The sequence below is a fragment of the Notolepis coatsorum genome (assembly GCF_963971535.1).
Source record: "Notolepis coatsorum genome assembly, chromosome: 10".
Lineage (NCBI taxonomy): Eukaryota > Metazoa > Chordata > Actinopteri > Aulopiformes > Paralepididae > Notolepis > Notolepis coatsorum.
The window spans coordinates 27,657,591-27,679,842 of record NC_140174.1 but is presented as its reverse complement, the minus strand read 5'-3'; the positions used below and the strand labels follow the sequence as shown (position 1 = coordinate 27,679,842).

At 44.1% G+C, this 22,252-nt stretch overlaps 1 protein-coding gene across 1 annotated transcript in view; it reads left to right on the top strand.

Annotated features, from left to right (window-relative positions):
* The window catches only part of usp22 (ubiquitin specific peptidase 22), a 172,644-nt gene that overhangs the window by 54,085 nt on the left and 96,307 nt on the right, over positions 1-22,252 (top strand). Inside the window, exon 2 of the mRNA XM_084322980.1 lies at positions 17,664-17,796. Coding sequence (XP_084179106.1) covers positions 17,664-17,796 — 133 coding nt within the window. The remainder of the gene's footprint in view (positions 1-17,663; positions 17,797-22,252) is intronic.

The window sequence follows — 22,252 nt, the reverse complement described above, 5'->3', positions numbered from 1 at the left end:
TTATTGACCTGTTGTGTGTGTGTGTGTTGGTTTGGGCGTGTGGGGTATTGAGAGACTGGGTTGTCATATGGATCATTGTTTTCAAATGTAGGCACACAAAATAAACTCTTAATAAAAGAGATTTGCTGTGCCTGATCGGTGAAACCGCTTAATAAAGGCGGTTTTGTGACGGTATGGATATGGCTCATAACGTCCTTGATGCCGGCTGAAAACAGAAGGCTTGTATAATACGTACTGAAGCCAGGCCTGGCACTGCCAGCTGTTGCATTAAGTGGGAATTTGACTCCAGTCCATATTACCATATCATCCTGTTAGACATTGATGCCCCGCCACTCCGCATTAGGTTCAGGGAAACGTTAAAAGGAGGGTGCATCTTTGTGTGTGTGTGTATGCGCAATGTGGCATTGCTGCAGTGGGTGAGGCTGTGCTTATGTGTGTCTGTGTGTGTTTCCTCTAGTCTTTGCTCACCTGTCCATTGGTTTGCAGAGAGTGATGGAGGGTGATAACAGCAGGTAGTCAGGGCCTGCTGTGACAGTCAACACAAATGTTAGTGTGTGTGTGTGTGTGTGTGTGTGTGTGTGTGTGTGTGTGTGTGTGTGTGTGTGTGTGTGTGTGTGTGTGTGTGTGTGTGTGTGTGTGTGTGTGTGTGTGTGTGTGTGTGTGTGTGTGTGTGTGTGTGTGTGTGTGTGTGTGTGTGTGTGTGTGTGTGTGTGTGTGTGTGTGTGTGGGGCAAGACGGTCATAAAGATGATGATGACAAGACGGAGACACTGGATCACCCCTGGCTTTAAACTTGATCACTGTCTGACAGAGTTCTATCTCTCATCTGACACTTGAGTTTTCTCTCTACCCCCCCCCCCCCCCCCTCTCTCTCTCTCTCATTTGACACTCTTCTCTCTATCTCTTGGGGTGATTCTGATGTCATCATAGTATGATCCTCCCCCTTTTCATCCCCCTTGCTTTTAATTAATAATTCAGTCTTCTAGCCCCCTCCACTGGAGTACTCAGTGTTTATTCTCTATATCAGGGGTTCCCAAAGTTTTCAGGCCGCGACCCCTGAAATAACGGTGTCAGAGAGCCCCACTATTATAGGAGGTAAAAAAAATATATATATATATATATTATATATATTTTATTTATTTTTTATATAAATGGAAATGTATGGTTGAAACATGCAAACGTTCAAACGCACACACACTAATAAGCACTGGAGGCTTCCAGGGCCGGACTGGGGAAATAATTCAGGCCAGGAAATATAGTGCGAAATATAGCCCCAGTCAGGCCACTTTTTAAGCGGGGTGTCCCCCACCAGGAAATGTTTTGTTACAAAGACTTAATTTCCTGCATTCTGGTGCAGGAATTTTTTTTTATTTGTACCCTTTAAATTCCAGTGTTTGTGATGGCATCACAAATTATTGTTAAAAACAGGCTATGTATGATTAGCAACAACACTGCTTTTGATGGATTTTCTGTTTTTTGTAATGTCAGATTGAAAATAATACAATCTTTTATTCAACTTCAGTCCTGATCATAACACCACATATTCATTTTATAATTCTAACCCTTTAAATGCCAGTGTGTGATGGCATATATTTGCAATATATCAAATGTAAAGTCGATTTTTCTGGGGGGGGGGGGGGGGGGGGGGGGGGGTATTACAGGCTAGCATGTATCAATGATTAGCAACAACACTGATTTTTTGTGTGTGTGAGAGAGAGAGAGAGAGAGAGAGAGAGAGAGAGAGAGAGAGAGAGAGAGAGAGAGAGAGAGAGAGAGAGAGAGAGAGAGAGAGAGAGAGAGAGAGAGAGAGAGAGAGATATAGTTCTCCAACTTGTGTGAGTTGCAGTGATCTCCTGGTTGTTCCCCACCTAGGTTATCTAACTATTGCGCCGCTGCAACTAGAAACAATGGCCTGGCCTGCTTCTAAGTTCAGTGGCCTGACTGCATACACTTTTTTTTTTTTTTTTAATTTAATTAAACAATTTTAAATCATCTGGCGACCCCCACTTTGGGAACCACTGCTCTATATCACTATATCACTCCTCTCCACTGGAGTACTCAGTGTTTATTCTCTATATCACTATATCACTCCCCTCCAGGCTCCACTCGAGTACTCAGTGTTTATTCTCTATATCACTATATCACTCGCCTCCACTGGAGTACTCAGTGTTTGTTCTCTATAATATCACTTAGGGCTGGGTGATATGGCCAAAAATGTTATCATGATAAAATGTTTCATATCACTCGATATCAATAATTATCTCGATATACATGAAATCATTTAAAGGCTATTTTTGCTGCTGAATGAAAGTTGAAGAAACCAGAAGGTTAACTGTGTTCAGAATATTCTTTATTGTCAGAACATGACAAACTAGGCCTACTTGCCAAACCACAAATCTGAGGGTAGAACATGAACACGAACTGTATAACAATACAACTTTTATAACTGGCATTAACAATGAAAATAAATACATAAATTAAATCTCAATTCTGGTATTAACACATTCTGTGCCACGCAGTATGCCCATCTTATACCACTCTGCCAGTGCTGTAACCCTATGGAGTGGCTCACCTTCTTTGCAGGGCTATAACTTTTTAAATATTATAGCTATATCGACATTACTATGGCCCATTCAACATCGGGTATCTATCATTCCGGATGTGGGAACGTTATATTTTTCCATTCATACATTGTCGTGTTAGTACCGTCGTGAATACAAGTGTTTTTAGAGTGTATAGCAGTAATTCCTAGAATGCGTGTTATAGGCCGCGGCGCGTATTATACATAATCGATTGGCGTTTCATTCCTATACACGCTATATTAAAAAATTCAAATGCATATGATCGCTATACATTATGCTCCATCATGCGTGAAGGAAGGGGGGGGGGGTCGTTTATGATTCCTTGATTGTCCACTAACGGCTTTCTTAGTACGACACCATATGTTGATCGGATAGATTGCAATGAAATAAATGGACAATCAAGCTGGAATTAACGTTAGATTCCTCTTACCTGTGGCCAATGCGTCTGGAGAAAAGAAATTCAAATTATTTGACGTCAATCTGCTAGATCCATTTTCCGTTTGTATGACGCAATAAACGCCGAAAGCATATTGATTCTTGCGTCTCGAAAGCGATCAAATGCACTCGAGTGTTTGTCTTGATCCACGTAACAAGATATCTCTGCCGGAGGATTTTCCCCGATGCACAGAGCGCCACATCCGGTTTAGAGTGGAGTGCAACTTGCCCGAAATCCACCAGGCAGCGGTATTGAGGCGTTGAAATATCAGACAGGGTCCAGCTGGCTCCCGGAGCCTTCCTGGATGAATTATGAATGCCAATAGCGAATAAAGGAAATAACGATCATAAAAACTAGTAAACTCGTTGTTGGCGTTATTCGATTGGCGGGCAATAACGAGTAAACTCGTTTTTTTAAAGATTATTTTTTGGCGTTTTATCGCTTTTATTTCTACTGGGCAGTCCAGTAGGGAGAGACAAATGACATTCGGCAAATAACGACGGGTTCGGGAGTCGAACCCGGGTCGGCCGTGTCGCGGCTGAGCGCACTATGTGGTTCGCCACTGGGGCGCCCCGTAAACTTGTTTTTGGCGCAAGATGTGTTAATAATGAAAAATAAATAAAATCTCAAGTCTGATTAGCACACATAGCCTGCTGTGTACAGACGGTTTCAAACTGTATTTTAAATTAGAAAGCAAACAAAATAAATGGACAAGAGAATCTCAATTTGGTCAGTATTGTCATTTGGACAAGCAAAGCCATTACTTTAAGTTGCGGGCAAGAAAGACAAGTCTGTCCACAAATCTGAGGTAGAACATGGACATGAACTGTATAACAATACAAATACAACATTTACATTTTTTCTTTTTCATATTTATATCGAGGAAAAATATATCGCGATAATTATCGTTATTGTTTTATCGCCCAACCCTAATATCACTATATCACTCCCCTCCACTGGAGTACACAGTGTTTGTTCTTTATATAACTATATCACTCCCCTCCACTGGAGTACACAGTGTTTGTTCTTTATATAACTATATCACTCCCCTCCACTGGAGTACACAGTGTTTGTTCTTTATATAACTATATCACTCCCCTCCACTGGAGCACACAGTGTTTGTTCTTTATATAACTATATCACTCCCCTCCACTGGAGCACACAGTGTTTGTTCTTTATATCACTATATCACTCCCCTCCACTGGAGTACACAGTGTTTGTTCTTTATATCACTATATCACTCCCCTCCACTGGAGTACACAGTGTTTGTTCTATATATAACTATATCACTCCCCTCCACTGGAGTACACAGGGGTGTTACGATGGAGGAAGGGGGGGGGGGGGGGGGGGGTGGGGGGGGGGGCAAACAGATGGAGCACCGGGGGAGGAGACTCTCCTAATGGGAGGCTGATTGGCTCATTAGTCTGCTGTACTTAAACAGACAACTTCTTGACAGGATTTTAGGCAGACAGAGAGGAGCATGAAAGAATATAGCCAGGTGCTGTATAAGCAAATGATCTCAGAATTCACATTCCGTCCTTCATGTGCCCCAAGACAGGTCAGTGAATATTTATGTGTATGCAAAACCACTCCCTCCTAACGAGAGAGAGAGAGAGAGAGAGAGAGAGAGAGAGAGAGAGAGAGAGAGAGAGAGAGAGAGAGAGAGAGAGAGAGAGAGAGAGAGAGAGAGAGAGAGAGAGAGAGAGAGAGAGAGAGAGAGAGAGAGAGAGAGAGAGAGAGAGAGAGAGAGAGAGAGAGAGAGAGAGAATGTGAAAAACTACATGAAGAGGGAGAAGGAGAGAGGGTTGAAGTGAAGGATGATACAAGGAGAGGGGGGAGAGAGAGAGAGAGAGAGAGAAGGACAGTCCGCCGGCAGCTTGTGGTTTTTTTTTTTTCCTTTCTTTCAATCTCCCGTTCCATTGACTGCTCTGGGACCAGTTTAGGTCTTTTTTTTCCTATCTCACCTGCACATTTTGTTGTTTTGATATTTTTTCTTTTGTTTCATTGTGCAAATAAACAAATGAACAAAATAAGGTTTCTATTCCGGTTCAGTAGTAGGATATGGCCTAAACCTTGTTGTGAGAACTCATTGAAATTAGCCAGTGCCGTTGCGTTTGTCTAGCTAGTGCGTTTGTTGTCTACCGAGCAGATCTTCTATCCAGGACGAGTAACGTCACAAAATGTCCTTTTAGAGGCAAAGAAATAACGCATGCTTTTATTTAAATCAGTGGTATTACCCTTTAAACTCACACAAGCATATGGACCTCACTATGGCTTAAAGGAACACACCAACCAACATTATGGGAAATACGCTTAACAAGATAGATACCAATTTTGTTGTATTCAGTAGAAAGATATCCGGCTGCAAGCTAGCCTAGCTTAGAAGCGGAAGCGGATACGGACCACTAGTCTAGCTTAAAACTTGGGGAGAAGTGTTTTTGGCCAACAGCTAGGGCATGAAAAAAAATATTGTTTGTTTCCTGTTGGTGGTCAGTTAATGTTAGGGTTTGTAACCGACCCCAAGCGCAACGGCACAGAGAGAGTTGTTTCAGAGTTAGCCAAAGCAAGGGCGTATTTATTCTCAGAGTCACAAGATTGAATTAGGTGGAGAAACAGAACAAACGGGGAATCTGGCATCTGAAGAATGTTTGCGGCTCTGCAGATTCTCCCAGTAGGTGATGGTGAGGAATTTGCTTGTGACGTCTGAGCCGCTCTGCAGATCCTCCCAGCATACACTCCAGGTGGAAACGGAGGGAGGGAGAGAGAGAAATCCCAGTTAGCTCAGCGCACAACAGAAACAGAGAGGTGACTGATCCAAACAAATATCCAAGTGACTTGATCTTCGGTGTGATACACACAGTTAGCAGAGTCCAGAGAAAAAAACAATACGGTAATCCAAGGTGTAAATCCAACAACAAAAAATAGGTGAGAACAGTATAACAAAAACGGGATCTCTTCGGTGTTTCACAAACACACAAAAAACGGGTGATCCAAAAAGAACTGTTTCCAAAAACTCACCAGAGCGCAACGCGTAAAGCAGGCAGATTAACGAGGCGCAGCTTCGTACGGGGAATCAGGTTCTCCAACAGGGATACTTCACGAGAGTCCTGGGGAGCAACAGACAGGGAACAGCGACGGGAAAGAACAGGCAGATGCAGGGAATATTCAAAACGATCCAACATCGATATTAGGGAGATCAGGGTATATAAAGCCACGGGGCGCTAATGACAAGCTGTGACAGCTGCGGGATGAAATTGATCATTGCTCCAGAAGCGTGTGGTGGGGAGAGCACCAATCAACACGGCATCTTACAGGAAAGAAGCGTGTGGCGGGGAATGCAATTAATTAACAAAATACCTTAAAGGAACGGAGCGTGTGGGTGAGGAGCGGACCAATCATCACAGTACTTTAGGAAGCCTGTGGTGGGGAAAGAACCAATCCTCACAGTACCCCCCCCCTCCACGGGAGCCACCCGGCGACCCACTCGGCCCCGGCCTGCCCGGACGGGACCGAAGGAAGCCGGCGATCAGGGGCACTGGAGAGGGGGACAAAGACAGAGGCCCGGAGAGGGGGACCGGAGACGGGGACAGAGGACCGGCGAGGGAGGCCGGAGACGGGGACAGGGGCCCGACAGCGGAGGCCGGGCACGGGGACAGAGGACCGGCGAGGGAGGCCGGAGACGGGGACAGGGGCCCGACAGCGGAGGCCGGGCACGGGGACAGAGGACCGGCGAGGGAGGCCGGAGACGGGGACTGGGACCCGGTGAGGGGGCTGGACGGCACCTGCAGACACTGGGCACGACAGGAGGAGCTCCACCCCTTGATGGTACCGGAGGACCAGGCGACGTGGGGCTCGTGCAGCGCGAGCCAGGGCCTGCCAGGGCTGCGGGTGATGCTCCGGCCGAGGCTCCTGAAGGAAGTGGGGTTACAAGCAAGGTGTTAACGGTTTCACTCAGCGCTTGTAAGTGGAGGAGAATACTAGACTGCTGGCTAGCCAGAGCCCCCAGGGACCCCTGAATAAGCAGGACCTGCTCTCGGAGTTCCTGTACAGCAGCCGCAGCCGCATCTAGCTGTAGGCTGTGTTCCTTGGTTGACTCTATCTGGACTGCCAATGCTGTTCTGACTCTCTCTGTGTCGGCTGGGGTCGTCATGGTTGGATCGTAATGTTAGGGTTTGTAACCGACCCCAAGCGCAACGGCACAGAGAGAGTTGTTTCAGAGTTAGCCAAAGCAAGGGCATATTTATTCTCAGAGTCACAAGATTGAATTAGGTGGAGAAACAGAACAAACGGGGAATCTGGCATCTGAAGAATGTTTGCGGCTCTGCAGATTCTCCCAGTAGGTGATGGTGAGGAATTTGCTTGTGACGTCTGAGCCGCTCTGCAGATCCTCCCAGCATACACTCCAGGTGGAAACGGAGGGAGAGAGAGAAATCCCAGTTAGCTCAGCACACAACAGAAACAGAGAGGTGACTGATCCAAACAAATATCCAAGTGACTTGATCTTCGGTGTGATACACACAGTTAGCAGAGTCCAGAGAAAAAAACAATACGGTAATCCAAGGTGTAAATCCAACAACAAAAAATAGGTGAGAACAGTATAACAAAAACGGGATCTCTTCGGTGTTTCACAAACACACAAAAAACGGGTGATCCAAAAAGAACTGTTTCCAAAAACTCACCAGAGCGCAACGCGTAAAGCGGGCAGATTAACGAGGCGCAGCTTCGTACGGGGAATCAGGTTCTCCAACAGGGATACTTCACGAGAGTCCTGGGGAGCAACAGACAGGGAACAGCGACGGGAAAGAACAGGCAGATGCAGGGAATATTCAAAACGATCCAACATCGATATTAGGGAGATCAGGGTATATAAAGCCACGGGGCGCTAATGACAAGCTGTGACAGCTGCGGGATGAAATTGATCATTGCTCCAGAAGCGTGTGGTGGGGAGAGCACCAATCAACACGGCATCTTACAGGAAAGAAGCGTGTGGCGGGGAATGCAATTAATTAACAAAATACCTTAAAGGAACGGAGCGTGTGGGTGAGGAGCGGACCAATCATCACAGTACTTTAGGAAGCCTGTGGTGGGGAAAGAACCAATCCTCACAGTTAAGGCCATGGGTAGGTAGGGAATTTATTTTATTTTATTTTTTTTTTTATTCTTCACAACAACATGGAAGCATGTACTCTGCCAACATGTTTAATATCCATAATACTAAAGGTTTGACTAAGATTTTTATAAAACTTTATTGTTAAAAAAAGAAAATCAATTTTTTTTTTTTTTTTTTTTTATAACATAAAATAAATTGGGGGGGGTGTTTAACAATAGAGCGTTTAGCAACACCTAGGTTTCACACGAGGAAAGAGCACTTCTGGAAACTGATTTATTGGATAGATTACAGGTCCGGGGGCCGGGGTGACATCGAGTGTCGTCATCAAGAGGATTTTTACCCTGAACAAGACCGGGAAACCTGTGTGCATCACGTCAGACATCCTACGATAAGAATAAGGAAAGATAAGGAAATTCTGGCATTGTAGCAGCATGGGAGATAGGGGGGGGGGGGGTACAGGTATGGGCAGGGTAATAGTAGAAGACATAAATACAGGCAATACAATTATAGTACAGTAGAAAGTAAAAAAAGCAGAGTGGCTTCGTGTTTTTTCTTTTTCTGACATGGGTGTCCTGAGTTTCCCTCTGTGTTTCACAGGGGTTCTCGGGTTTATGTTGTGACTCATGTATTTGCACAATGGAACAAAAGAAAAATATCAAAGCAACAAAAGAAACTAAATGTGCAGGTCAGAAGATAAAAAACGACCTAGCGGTTTAACTAGCTTTTAGGTTTAAAAAAAAAAGAGGGGGGCGCCAGGGTGGCGCACCACGTAAAGCACTGCAGTGCTACGCAGCCGTACCGTGTTCAACTCCCGGAACCGGCGACATTTCCTGCATGTCTTCCCCCACATCTCCTCCCATTCTTCCCCTCCGCATGTATAAGCTGTAAAAATTTACTGAATTGACTACAATGCAGTCAATGGAAGGTTTAACTTAACTAATAGAAACCTTATTTATGTGCAGGAGCCAAAGAGTTACAGTATGATCAGCAGGAGTTTACGCAAACATTCTATGGAACCGCAAAGTAAATTCCACATTTTACATCCAGGAGAATTCAAGGGCTGTGTGTGTGTGAGGTGACTGGGTGGCGCAGCGGACATTGTGCTCGTCACCAACGCATGAGACACCGGTATCGAATCCGGCTGTCGGCGTTGCCTCTGGCTTGGGCCGGCCGTCATACTAACTCAATTGGCAGAGTTAGCGGGTGGGAGGTCGATGGGTGGTAATCTGGACGTTGTAAACAGCGACTCCTACAGGTCGGTTGGGGCGCCTGCACAGCAGAGACGGGGAAAAAAATATTTTGAATACACAAATGTGGCTGGGGGAACTGATTCACTCAGCATGAATGGACTATAGGTCAATAAAAAAAAATTTTTTATAACTTTTTTTGATTAATTTAGATTATAATCGATTCTAACATTTTCAAATCGATGCAGTTGAATCGTCACATTAGAATCGATGAATTTCGATTAATCGATGCATCGTTACACCCCTAGTTATTACACATGCCATAATAACACACAGACCTGTGTATCCTGGGACTCATGAGCAGCGGTGTGAGAGATTCATAAAAGGGGAAACACTAGATGTCTTTCTAATGGTGGAGGGAGATGGATTATATCTAAAGTTACAAACGAATGGTGTAAAGTCTAGATTGTTCTAGAAAACTAATGGTGTAAAGTCTAGATTGTTCTAGGAAACTAATGGTGTAAAGTCTACATTGTTCTAGAAAACTAATGGTGTAAAGTCTACATTGTTCTAGAAAACGAATGAGTGTTAACCACTACACCACCGTGCTTTGAGGCAACAGTGTTCACCACTACACCACCGTGCTGTGAGGCGACAGTGTTCACCACTACACCACCGTGCTTTGAGGCAACAGTGTTCACCACTACACCACCGTTCTGTGAGGCGACAGTGTTCACCATTATACAACGGCATGCAAATTTCTCTATTCTGATTGGCTGAAACAGTCCATTTACACGTCTTTATTGGCAACAATCCACGGTCCTGGGCTCAGGACCCGCCCACAACCGAATCACATAATCACTCCGCCGGCTCACTCCGGGAGAATGTTGATAGCGCCAGAATGTTGATAGCGCCATAACGACTAAATATGAAGCGATTCTGTCAAGGGGAATGTGTTAGTCCTTTAAACAATGTTGGATGATGTAATTGATGGGTCTTGAGTCAATCTAGAACAAAAGAAAAATCGCGGATTGATTGATTGATTAATTGATTGATTTAAATTTCTACTTCCTTCCCACTGACTGCAGCGTTCACTCTCACACTGTCCGACGCTGGCGTACCCACAAACACACACACACACACACACACACACACACACACACACACACACACACACACACTCCTGTCTGCAACAGCGGGGGAGTCAGACTGAGAGAGAAGCAGCACTGTTTTAAGTGAGCATGGTCTATTGAATTGATTGATTGGTTGATTGCTAATTTTATTACTGTACCCCTGGTTTCCAACTGGTTAAGTTTAGGCTAAAAGAAATAAATAAAAAAATAGGGTGAAGAAGAAGTTTTTTTCCCTATAGGGCAAAGAAAACTTTTTAATTTGTTTTACCTACTTTATATAGAAGCATCTAAGAATGAAGTTCTATGGAAAGTAGGTCTGCATTCCCTTAACAATTGTGTGTATTGAGCCGTACTGTATTGTACCCATTCTGCATCTGGTAATAAAATGTTCAATCAATCATTCCAATAATACACAGTTGGATGTGTTAGTTGGTTGGATGCACTTCAAGCTGCTTCCACATGAGGCAACTTCTCTCAATCATTCCAATAATACACAGTTGGATGTGTTAGTTTGGTTGGATGCACTTCAAGCTGCTTCCACATGGAGGCAACTTGTCTTTTTTGTAGTTGTGGGAACTACTTTTTCTGGCGGATGGTTTTTTCAATAAATCTTCGATTAATGTGTGTTTATTGTATAGAAATAAGGTTGGATGAATCTGGCAGTTGTATAAAAGCTTTACACCACTTGCAGTCGTGATTTGTGAACAATAAACCATGCCTAGGGGGGTCTAACGACCCTCGGCTGCGCCTCGGGCCTAACGACCACCCCTAGGCATGGTTTATTGTTCACAAACCACTCCTGCGCGTGATGTAATGCTTAACTACACCACCGTGCTGTGAGGCGACAGTGTTCACCACTACACCACCGTGCTTTGAGGCAACAGTGTTCACCACTACACCACCGTGCTTTGAGGCAACAGTGTTCACCACTACACCACCGTGCTGTGAGGCGACAGTGTTCACCACTACACCACTGTGCTGTGAGGCGACAGTGTTCACCACTACACCACGTGCTGTGAGGCGACAGTGTTCACCACTACACCACGTGCTGTGAGGCGACAGTGTTCACCACTACACCACCGTACTGTGAGGCAACAGTGTTCACCACTACACCACCGTGCTGTGAGGCGACAGTGTTAAGCAGTCCTTGCATGGTGGGAGTTGATGACTTTCAAGTTCACCTTTTTTTTCAATATTTTTCTGAAAACCAATAAGCAATATATCATTGTATAATAGGTCTAACTGAGCTGAAAACATTAATAGGTCACATGGCATGAAGCTCTGTGGCCCATATATGAATGTTGAATATGCTGCATATTGATCAATATTCATTGTTTTTTTATTACTATTTCAATGTTTTGGGGAGATTTATGTTTTTGTAACATGGCTGTATTGAAAGAAATAGTGTTTTGGAGTCAAATTACCAGTAAACAGTCAACATGTAAATGGTAACCATGGCCAAAACATTTACATCATCTGAGTATACCTTTTTAAATGTATTTTTTATGTATTGTCATCAAATGTACAGTTACATTTGTAGTCAAGGAGTAGGAGAACACATTCAGTTGCAGTATTATCCATGGGATATTGGTTATAATGGTCATATTGTCTTTTAAATTAAGATTATGTACAAGGCAAGGGTAAAAATATGATGTTTTCCTTCATTGTATTTCCATTTACTCTGGAATGGTAATAGATATGAGTTTACTTACACTGGATCCATATGTCCTAGCTTGTTACCTAAAGGAGACCAGACACATGCATATAGGCCTTATGGTTCAGGAGCTATCATGATTCATTTGGGACATGTAATTTCGGACAGGAGGCCTGAAAAATATGCTTGGTAATGTTATAAAAGATGTGATAGCAGTAGCACACATTTGGAGGCAACTGCTGCATTGCTATCACATATTTTCTAGCAGCAGGGGTGTATACCTTCCCTAAAATCACTATGAAAGTTAGTCCCCCAAGATGGTAACGACCAACCCTACTGGCTCATGGCCTATGAAGGGTCATTGTGGAACTTGAGTTTACTACTGGTATTCACTACATGGTTGGACTAGAATGTATGACGCATATCTTGCCAGTTAGGGTACCTTGTGTATACTGCACCTTTGTTTTTTTTTATCTACCTTTTCTGCCCATTTTCTATTTTTCTCCCATCCCAATTTCGTATTATCCAATTCTACCCTCCCCTGTCTCGAACGTTGTTAGACCATGCCTCCCACTGGTCGGCTGCAATGTGGACGAAGCCTTGCATCACGTGTCCCCTCCGGTACACAAGGAGGCAGCCGTCGCATCTTTTCACCTGCACAGCGCAATCTCTCAGTGGCGAGGAGTAGCGCGTGGGAGGCTCACGCTGCCCCCGATACTTCCTGATTCTGCTGTACAGGCGCACCAACCGACCTGTAGGAGTCGCTGTCCACAACGTCCGATCCCCACCCACCGGCTTTCCCACCCCCTAATACTGCCAATTGTATTAGTATGAACGACCAGCCAAGCCAGTAGCAATGCCGAGAGCTGGGCTCGAACCCAGCATCTCCTGCGTTAGTGGCGAGCGCCTTGCCCACTGCGCCACTTAGCCGCCCATATACTGCACCTTTGTGTATACTGTTTACTTTTACTCTTACTCATTTCTTTATTGCCTATATATATAAAAAAAACTTTATTTTTTCAATTTCTCCCTTTTTTTTTACAACAAACACCACATTGACATCAACAATAATAATAATAATAATAATAATAATGACAAGACAAGACAAGACAATTAAAATAATAGCCTATATTTACTTTAACGTGCACCTTTATTTATTTTTCAGTTTACACTGTTTATTATTTCTCTTATTTTTATATTCAGATCAAATTGTATTGCCTATATTTACGTCTTTCTACTATTACCCTGCCCATACCTGTACCTGCAGTTGTGGTCGTTTTGGTCCACCATCATATAAAAACATTTAAAACCGTTGCTTCATTTACTTCATTGTGATAAAGCACCAGCATGATTCTAAATAATATCCATATAAGCTACTCGTTTGTATTTTGGGGGGACATTTTGTACAGGTCACATGGAAGCCTCTAGTGACGCCTTCCTCTGCGTCTCCCTAAATTTTCGTCTCAAACTGCTTTATCCTGCTTCCAACTGCAACATATTAAAGCCGGTGGTTTGGTGCTCGTTCCTTCAGACAGCGCTGGTGTTGTGGTGGCCTACCACCGCTGGATGGAGAGGAAACATTCCACTCTGCCTATTCCAGGAAGAGTCCCTTTTCTCCATGTATCTCTCTCTCCCTGTCTCTCTCTCTCTCTCCCTGTCTCTCTCTGTCTCTCTCTGTTTCTCACTCTCTCTGTTTATCTCTCTGTCTCTCTCTCCCTGTCTCTCTCTCTGTTTCTCTATCTCTCTCTGTTTCTCTCTGTCTCTGTCTCCGTCGCTCTCTGTTTCTGTCTATCTGTCGCTGTATCTGTCTCTCTCTCTCTCTCTCTCTCTCTCTCTCTCTCTCTCTCTCTCTCTCTCTCTCTCTCTCTCTCTCTCTCTCTCTCTCTCTCTCTCTCTCTCTCTCTCTCTCTCTCTCTCTCTGTGTATTCTAGTGAGATAGGTGAGCACTATGGATTCCATGGGCATCTCCCTAGCTAGCGTAGCATCAATTATTAATGCAGAGCAGTGTAAGGGCCAGCTATTCTTAATACACACAGCCCCACACTGACCTGGAAGTGTGTCCAGAATATGGACAAATGTGTGTGTGTGTGTGTGTGTGTGTGTGTGTGTGTGTGTGTGTGTGTGTGTGTGTGTGTGTATATGATATAAGCAATATCAATACACGGTTGAGAGTAAAGGATTCCTGAAAGCTTCTTGAGTGACTTATAAGCCTTGAGTGACACATTGAAACAATTTGAGTACAGTAGCCTCTTGAATGACACATACACACATACACATACACACCCGGTACAAGGAAGGTAGGGAGAAGGAGAGGTATTTGCATATTGATGCCTTTTCATAATTCATGGCTTGTGTAGGTGCTTAAGCATGGATGGGATGGCGAGGCGGGGGATAGGAATCAGTGTTTTTCATTTATATTTATATGTATGAGGCCAAGGCTGCTTGGCGTTTTGCAGAACAGGACACAGGATTTAACAACTAGATGATTGGACTCCCCCACACTGGAGGTTAGAGTCACTGCTGCAGTCTGTGATCCTGCAGAGTGTGTGTGTGTGTGTGTGTGTGTGTGTGTGTGTGTGTGTGTGTGTGTGTGCGCACGCGCGTGCATATGCTGCGGTCTGTGATCCTGAAGGCTGTTTGTGCATTTTCTTTTTTCGTTCTAGCGGAAAGGATGCCCAGTACAGATACTGGTATTGGCATTAGAGGGCTATTCATACTGGTGTTGGATATTAGAGGCTATTCATACTCGTGTTGGATATTAGAGGCTATTGATAGTACTGGTGTTGGATATTAGAGGCTATTGATACTGGTGTTGGATATTAGAGGCTATTGATACTGGTGTTGGATATTAGAGGCTATTGATACTGGTGTTGGATATTAGAGGCTATTCATACTGGTGTTGGATATATATTAGAGGCTATTGATACTGGTGTTGGATATTAGAGGCTATTGATACTGGTGTTGGATATTAGAGGCTATTGATACTGGTGTTGGATTAGAGGCTATTGATACTGGTGTTGGATATTAGAGGCTGTTCATACTGGTGTTGGATATTAGAGGCTATTGATACTGGTGTTGGATATTAGAGGCTATTGATACTGGTGTTGGATATTAGAGGCTGTTCATACTGGTGTTGGATATTAGAGGCTATTGATACTGGTGTTGGATATTAGAGGCTATTGATACTGGTGTTGGATAATTAGAGGCTATTCATACTGGTGTTGGATATTAGAGGCTATTGATACTGGTGTTGGATATTAGAGGCTATTGATACTGGTGTGGGACTTAATTCAAGGGATACCTGCTGGTGTCAAAAATCATATTCAGCCCTTCCTCTCCTCTTTTCTCCTCCTCTCCTCCTCTCTTCCTCTCCTCTTTTCTCCTCCTCTCCTCCAAGTGGGTGCAGATTTCATTGTGGTGTCTTATAGTCACGCTGGATCCTATGCCAGCCTCTCATCTGCATGCTTTTGAACTGTCACCATCTACCCTTCATCCCCTGCCGTGCTCACTCCTCTCTCTCTCTCTCTCTCTCTCTCTCTCTCTCTCTCTCTCTCTCTCTCTCTCTCTCTCTCTCTCTCTCTCTCTCTCTCTCTCTTTGTCACGCTCTCTGTCACTCGCCCCCATCCCTCCCTCTCTCTGTCACACTCTGTCTGTGTCACTATATCATATCAGCATATGTTTATAACATTATGCCATGCGTAGGCGAGGTGAGTATTATTTGTTGGGACTGTAGACCATTAGGTGCACGCACGCACGCCACCTAGCTTAGGCTATATCTAGGGGTGCAACGGATCACAAAACTCACGGTTCGGATCGTATCGTATCGCGGTCACGGATTGGATAATTGTTCAGATCAGCAAAGAAATAAATGTTCAAAGTATTAGCTGAAAGCATGAGAAACACACACTTAGTCTATTATCAATTAGGCCTATTTGTTAATTCTAGGTGGCTCTCATAAGGGGGCGCGGCGCGTCTGGTGTAATGAAAGAGTTGTGGGCAGTCTGGTAACTGCTCTGGAGGGCCACCCCTCTGTGTAGACCTAGTAGTGTAGCCTATAGTGGACGTGTTGGATAACTCCGCTTCATGTCTGGAAATTACCTTGTTGCTCAAGTGACTCTGAAAGGAAATATTAACGTTGTGGCTCGAGCCGCTAGACACTGTGCACTGAAATGACAAATTACCTGCAACTGCATTGGGCTGCATAGTTTGCTTTCGCTATAAAGAACAACATTAAGGTTTAGATTCTGTCTGTATCTAAATTACATTGCTTGTAATGGACCGCTATCCAGATTTAATGTTAAATAATTGACATTTGTAATATACCTCACGGTCAAGGCCTGTACTATACTAACACCTAATGTTGGCCTTACACGATCGATGACTGTACTATACTAACACCTAAACCCCCCTCTCTCTCTCTCTCTCTCTCTCTCTCTCTCTCTCTCTCTCTCTCTCTCTCTCTCTCTCTCTCTCTCTCTCTCTCTCTCTCTCTCTCTCTCTCTCTCTCTCTCTCTCTCTCTCTCTCTTCCCTTGCACCACTCTTGTTTATCAGACCTCACGTGATATTCTCCTCTATGTCCTCTGACTGCAACATGCTGGGTACCTATCTATCCCCAGGGGTTTCAGCCGGCAGAAGAGCGTTCTCCTACCGCGCCTCCTATTTGTGGAATGACAGGGAGGCAAGCCCTGTTGATATATCAATTGATCAATTGATATATCAATCCCATGTAAATTCCCTCACCAAATCCGCCTTCTTTCACCTCCGAAACATTTCCAGACTCCAACCGTCACTTTCCGACACCACAGCTGAGACCCTCATCCACGCCTTCGTCACCTCCCGCCTGGACTACTGCAACGGGGTCCTGTCCGGGGTCCCAAGCAAAACCCTGGACAGGCTCCAGTATGTTCAAAATTCAGCTGCCAGGGTTCTAACCCGCACCAAACCCTGGCAGCACATCACCCCCATCCTCATCCACCTCCACTGGCTCCCCATCAAATCCCGCATCACCTACAAAACCCTCCTGCTCACCTACAAATCCCTTCACGCCCTGGCACCTCAGTACCTCACTGACCTCCTCCACCCCTACACTCAGTCACGGTCCCTGCGATCCACGGACACTGGTCAGCTCTCCATCCCCCGAACCAGACTACGGACGTTCGGGGACAGAGCTTTCAGTGTGGCAGCTCCCACCCTCTGGAACTCCCTCCCCGCAGAACTCCGCACCACCCCAACTCTGGACTCATTTAAAAAACTGCTCAAAACCCACCTCTTCAACCTGGCCTTCAACCCCTAACTTTCTCACTTTATATGTATATGTTGTGTCTGTCCACTATGTTTGTTAATTTGTTATCTCCCCCCCCCCCTTATGTAAAGCGACCTTGGGTCCTCTGAAAGGCGCTATATAAAACGAAGTATTATTATTATTATTTAAATCCAAGATTAAGACCCATCTTTCCTCTCTTATGGCCTAACCTCTCTCTCTCTCTCTCTCTCTCTCTCTCTCTCTCTCTCTCTCTCTCTCTCTCTCTCTCTCTCTCTCTCCCCCCCCCCCCCCTCTGCAGGTCAAGTCTTGTATCTGTCATGTATGTGGGGTCCACCTGAACAGGCTCCACTCCTGTCTGTCCTGCGTCTTCTTCGGCTGCTTCACCAAGACACACATCCACGAGCACAGCAAGAGTAAACGACACAACCTGGGTACACACACACACACACACACACACACAGAAAATGACACAACCTGGGTACACACACACTCACTCACAGCAAACGACACAACCTGGGTACACACACACTCACACACACAAGCAAATGACACAACCTGCAGAGTTCTGGACAAACTGCAGCCTGTTTAAGGCATTGCTGGGTAGCCCTACCAGAACGGAGTTTGCATAGTCCAGACGGGAGGTGACAAAGGAATGTATAAGTGTCTCTGCTACAGTTCGGGAAGAGATGTGGGAATGAAAAGAGAGGGTGGAGTTCAGTATGACAGTGACACCCAGGTTGCGGACTTCTGGGGAAGGGTGGATTGAGGAGTAATCGAATAGTGCGGAAAATAACAAAAACCCATAACAAACAACTAATTGACTTAGACCAAACCAAGCGGTTAATCGACTAATCAGTTACGAGAGAAAAGCCCTAACACACACATAGTGTGACAGGGGTGTAAAAAGTACCCAGAAATTATACTTACGTGAAAGTATGGGTAAGTTAATAACGTTAACGTTAGTTCGGCTAGAGAAACAAATATACTAATTAAAATTGTTGGACCTGCTAGATTTGTACTTTGTAGGTCTGCATTTTAAATGTAAGGAGTAAAAAGTATGTTTTCTTTCTCTGAAATGTAATTGAGTAGTATACAAACCTAACGTATACAAACCTAATAACACTTGAGTAAAGTACAAATCTACAAAAACAGTACTTAAGTATTGTAACGAAGTACAATTAGTCAAGTACTTTACACCCCTGGATGTGACAGCAGGTGTGTTTTGCTGCTTCTCCTCCTCTATTATAGATGTGGTGTTGCAGCAAACAGCCTTGTAAGACTCTCTCTGCCTAAACCAGGCGATACTCCCTATCACTCTCTTTCTCTCTCTCTTCTCTCTCTCTCTCTCACACACACACCCCGCCCGCAGTAGCATCTCCTCTCTCAAACGGAGGCAGCTACAAAGCTAATTATACAGTGGAGTGTGTTAATGAGGAGATGGGCTGATGCTTAAAGCGCACAGTAAATAAACACTTGTGTGTGTGTGTGGCTGGCTGCTCCTCCATGCTGTTCATTGAAGTTGGGCATAAAAAATTATATTGTTTGGTTCCTGTTGGTTGTCAGTTAACGCCATGGGTAGGTAGGGAATTTCTTTTCTTTTCTTTTTTATTTAATTTTTTCCCACGGCGACTATGGATAGGGAATTTCTTTATTTAATTAAAATGTTCACGACAACATGGATGCATGTACTCTGCCAACATGTTTAATATCCATAATACTAAAGGTTTGACTAAGATTTGTATGAAACTTTATTGTAAAAAAATATATATATATTTCTTTATTATTATTATATATATTTTTTTAAACTCATAAAATAAATTGGGTCGCACCTAAATCGGCTGGGTCGGTCGGCAACCGGAACCAAATTTTTTTTCTTTTAGGCCTTGTATTAACAGCAGTCAGCCGCTCTCTTCGTAGGATCTCGCACGTGTTTTGACGTTGCACCTGTTTTCTCAATGTGTTTGTAATACCGGGCGGGAGGTGACGTGCCTCGGTCGATACTTTTGACGGCAACGCTTCTGGATTTAGCCCCGCCCCTCCCCAGGAGAGCAGCAGGGAATACATGAAGGAATATTGGGCTTTAGAGAAACAACAAAACAGCTTTTCAGGTCACCATTGCTTCAGATGATTTACCGAGCAACAGAAACAGCAAAACGGGCCTGCTGTAAGTGGTAGCCCAGTGGCTCGGTACTCAAATGATAAGGTGGAATTGTAATCACAAGTCTATATGCACAGTGCGCCATTTAAAGCAAGGGAGAGAGAGAGAGAGAGCTATTATGCAACCGAACGCAACATAATTGCAACACAGTGCAACAGAGCAAGCGAGGGCACCTGTATATTATCCCCCCCCCCCCCCCCCCCACACACACACACACACACACACACACACACAGGCACGCACACACAGACAGGCACACACACAGGCACGCACACACACACACACAGGCACACACACACACAGGCACGCACACACACACGCCAAGCTGGTAGCAACGCCGAGAGCTGGGCTCGAACCCAGCATCTCCTGCGTTGGTGGCAAGCGCCTTGCCCACTGCGCCAAAATAAAAACATTTAAAACAAAATTTAACTTTTATTTACCCAGGCAAGCAAGTAAGAACAAATTCTTATTTTATTTATTGTCAAAAGTATGCATAATACGTACAGTTATAGAGTTATTCGCTGTATACGTCAGACTCTATACGTCAGTGATTCTAAACAATCAATCCATGCCAAAGCTACTGGAGATATGTAAAAGGTGAAAGACTCACACTCACAGCCATGCTGATTTGGCAAAATGACATCCAGTCATTTTTGTTTGAAACAACTTTTAGTCATGGTCATGGTTTCTCCATAGAGCCTGTTGTACTTTTGTAGCGCTGCAGCTCGCACAGGTAGGGGGCAACTTAGTCACGTGACTCAGTTGGTATTGCTGATGGGCTCGAACACGGTATGTTTGTATACAGCGAACAGGTCTATGGAGTAAGCAGGTCTTAGTGGTTGAGTCTACACGGTTCACATTCAACGCAGGTCTTGCAATGAGGCTCCTGTAGACTAAACTATGTGTCATAGCAAGGTAAAGATGGCTGTAATTAATAACATTAAGCATCATGCCGTTCCATTCAGGTGTGCCAGGGCCCTGGTATTGTGCATGCTGGCTCACTGGCACACCTTAATGAAATGAAGCCATTATTAATGTGTCAATGACACCAGTGTTTACCCTGCAATGACACTTCAAAATGTCTGCTGTGAAGAAGGTCTATTACGTGCTCATTATCTCCCCCAGGCGGAGCGTGATCGGTTGTGTGGTGCACACACACATCTCGCCAAATAAAAGGCAGAGGTGGATGAAACTTCCTAACATCCTTCCTATGCTTCTACTGTAACATCCTTCCTATGCTTCCTAACATCCTTCCTATGCTTCTACTGTAACATCCTTCCTATGCTTCCTAACATCCTTCCTATGCTTCTACTGTAACATCCTTCCTATGCTTCCTAACATCCTTCCTATGCTTCCTAACATCCTTCCTATGCTTCCTAACATCCTTCATATGCTTCCTAACATCCTTCCTATGCTTCCTAACATCCTTCCTATGCTTCCTAACATCCTTCCTATGCTTCCTAACATCCTTCCTATGCTTCCTAACATCCTTCATATGCTTCCTAACATCCTTCCTATGCTTCCTAACATCTTTCCTATGCTTCCTAACATCCTTCCTATGCTTCCTAACATCCTTCCTATGCTTCCTAACATCCTTCCTATGCTTCCTAACATCCTTCCTATGCTTCCTAACATCCTTCCTATGCTTCCTAACATCATTCCTATGCTTCCTAACATCCTTCATATGCTTCCTAACATCCTTCCTATGCTTCCTAACATCCTTCCTATGCTTCCTAACATCCTTCCTATGCTTCCTAACATCCTTCCTATGCTTCCTAACATCCTTCCTATGCTTCCTAACATCCTTCCTATGCTTCCTAACTAGAGATGTTCCGATACCATTTTTTCCTTCCTGATCCGATTCCGATACCTAAGCTTTGGGTATCGGCCGATACCGATACTGATCCGATACCAGTGCATACATAAAAAAAATGTATTATATAAATTATAATTTATTTATATTTTTTTTTACAGCTACTGTTTTATATATACTGTTTTTAGTAATAACTATAAAGTAATGGTATTTATTCAACAACAGGTGATTGTATAGATTAGTATTAGTATCATTAATTGACAACTATGCTCACCCACGGAACGGTTGTTGGGACATTGATTCCGCACGGACGTTATATGTTGTTGCACTTCAGAAGGCTCCGGTAACTTCAGTTAGCTACTGTAGTAGCAGAGGCTCTGTTGTGATTTTTGCACAATAAATATTCAACATTCTCTTTTGAGACTCCGCCTCAGACTCTTATCATTTGGCACTAAAAGCTAAACATTGTCACCGGTATGGCTGTCCACATTATGTCATTAATTGCGTGCGAGAGGTCGATCAGTGACGACGTTAGCGTGAGCTAGGTTAACATGAGCTAACGTTAGATGGAAACAAGACTGATTGATTGATTGATTGAAAACTTTATTAACAGATTGCAGAATGGGTACAATACAGTACAGCTCAATATAACATTACTGGTGAAAAAGTGATTTACCTTGGAATACTCCTTTGCCAACTTGCTGTACTTTGCTTGCAGGTCTGCAGCCATTAATGCTGGATTATGAATAGTCCCAACTTTAGCCAAGGTAACATTAAGATAAAACTAGCTTTTCGGTTAGCTCTTCAGCTAATGCTAATAACACCAGCAAGCAAATACATCAGAGCTCCCCGTCAACACCCCTCTCTCGGGACGATGGCATTTAAGAAAGTATCTGCTGTTAAAATGACAAACAGC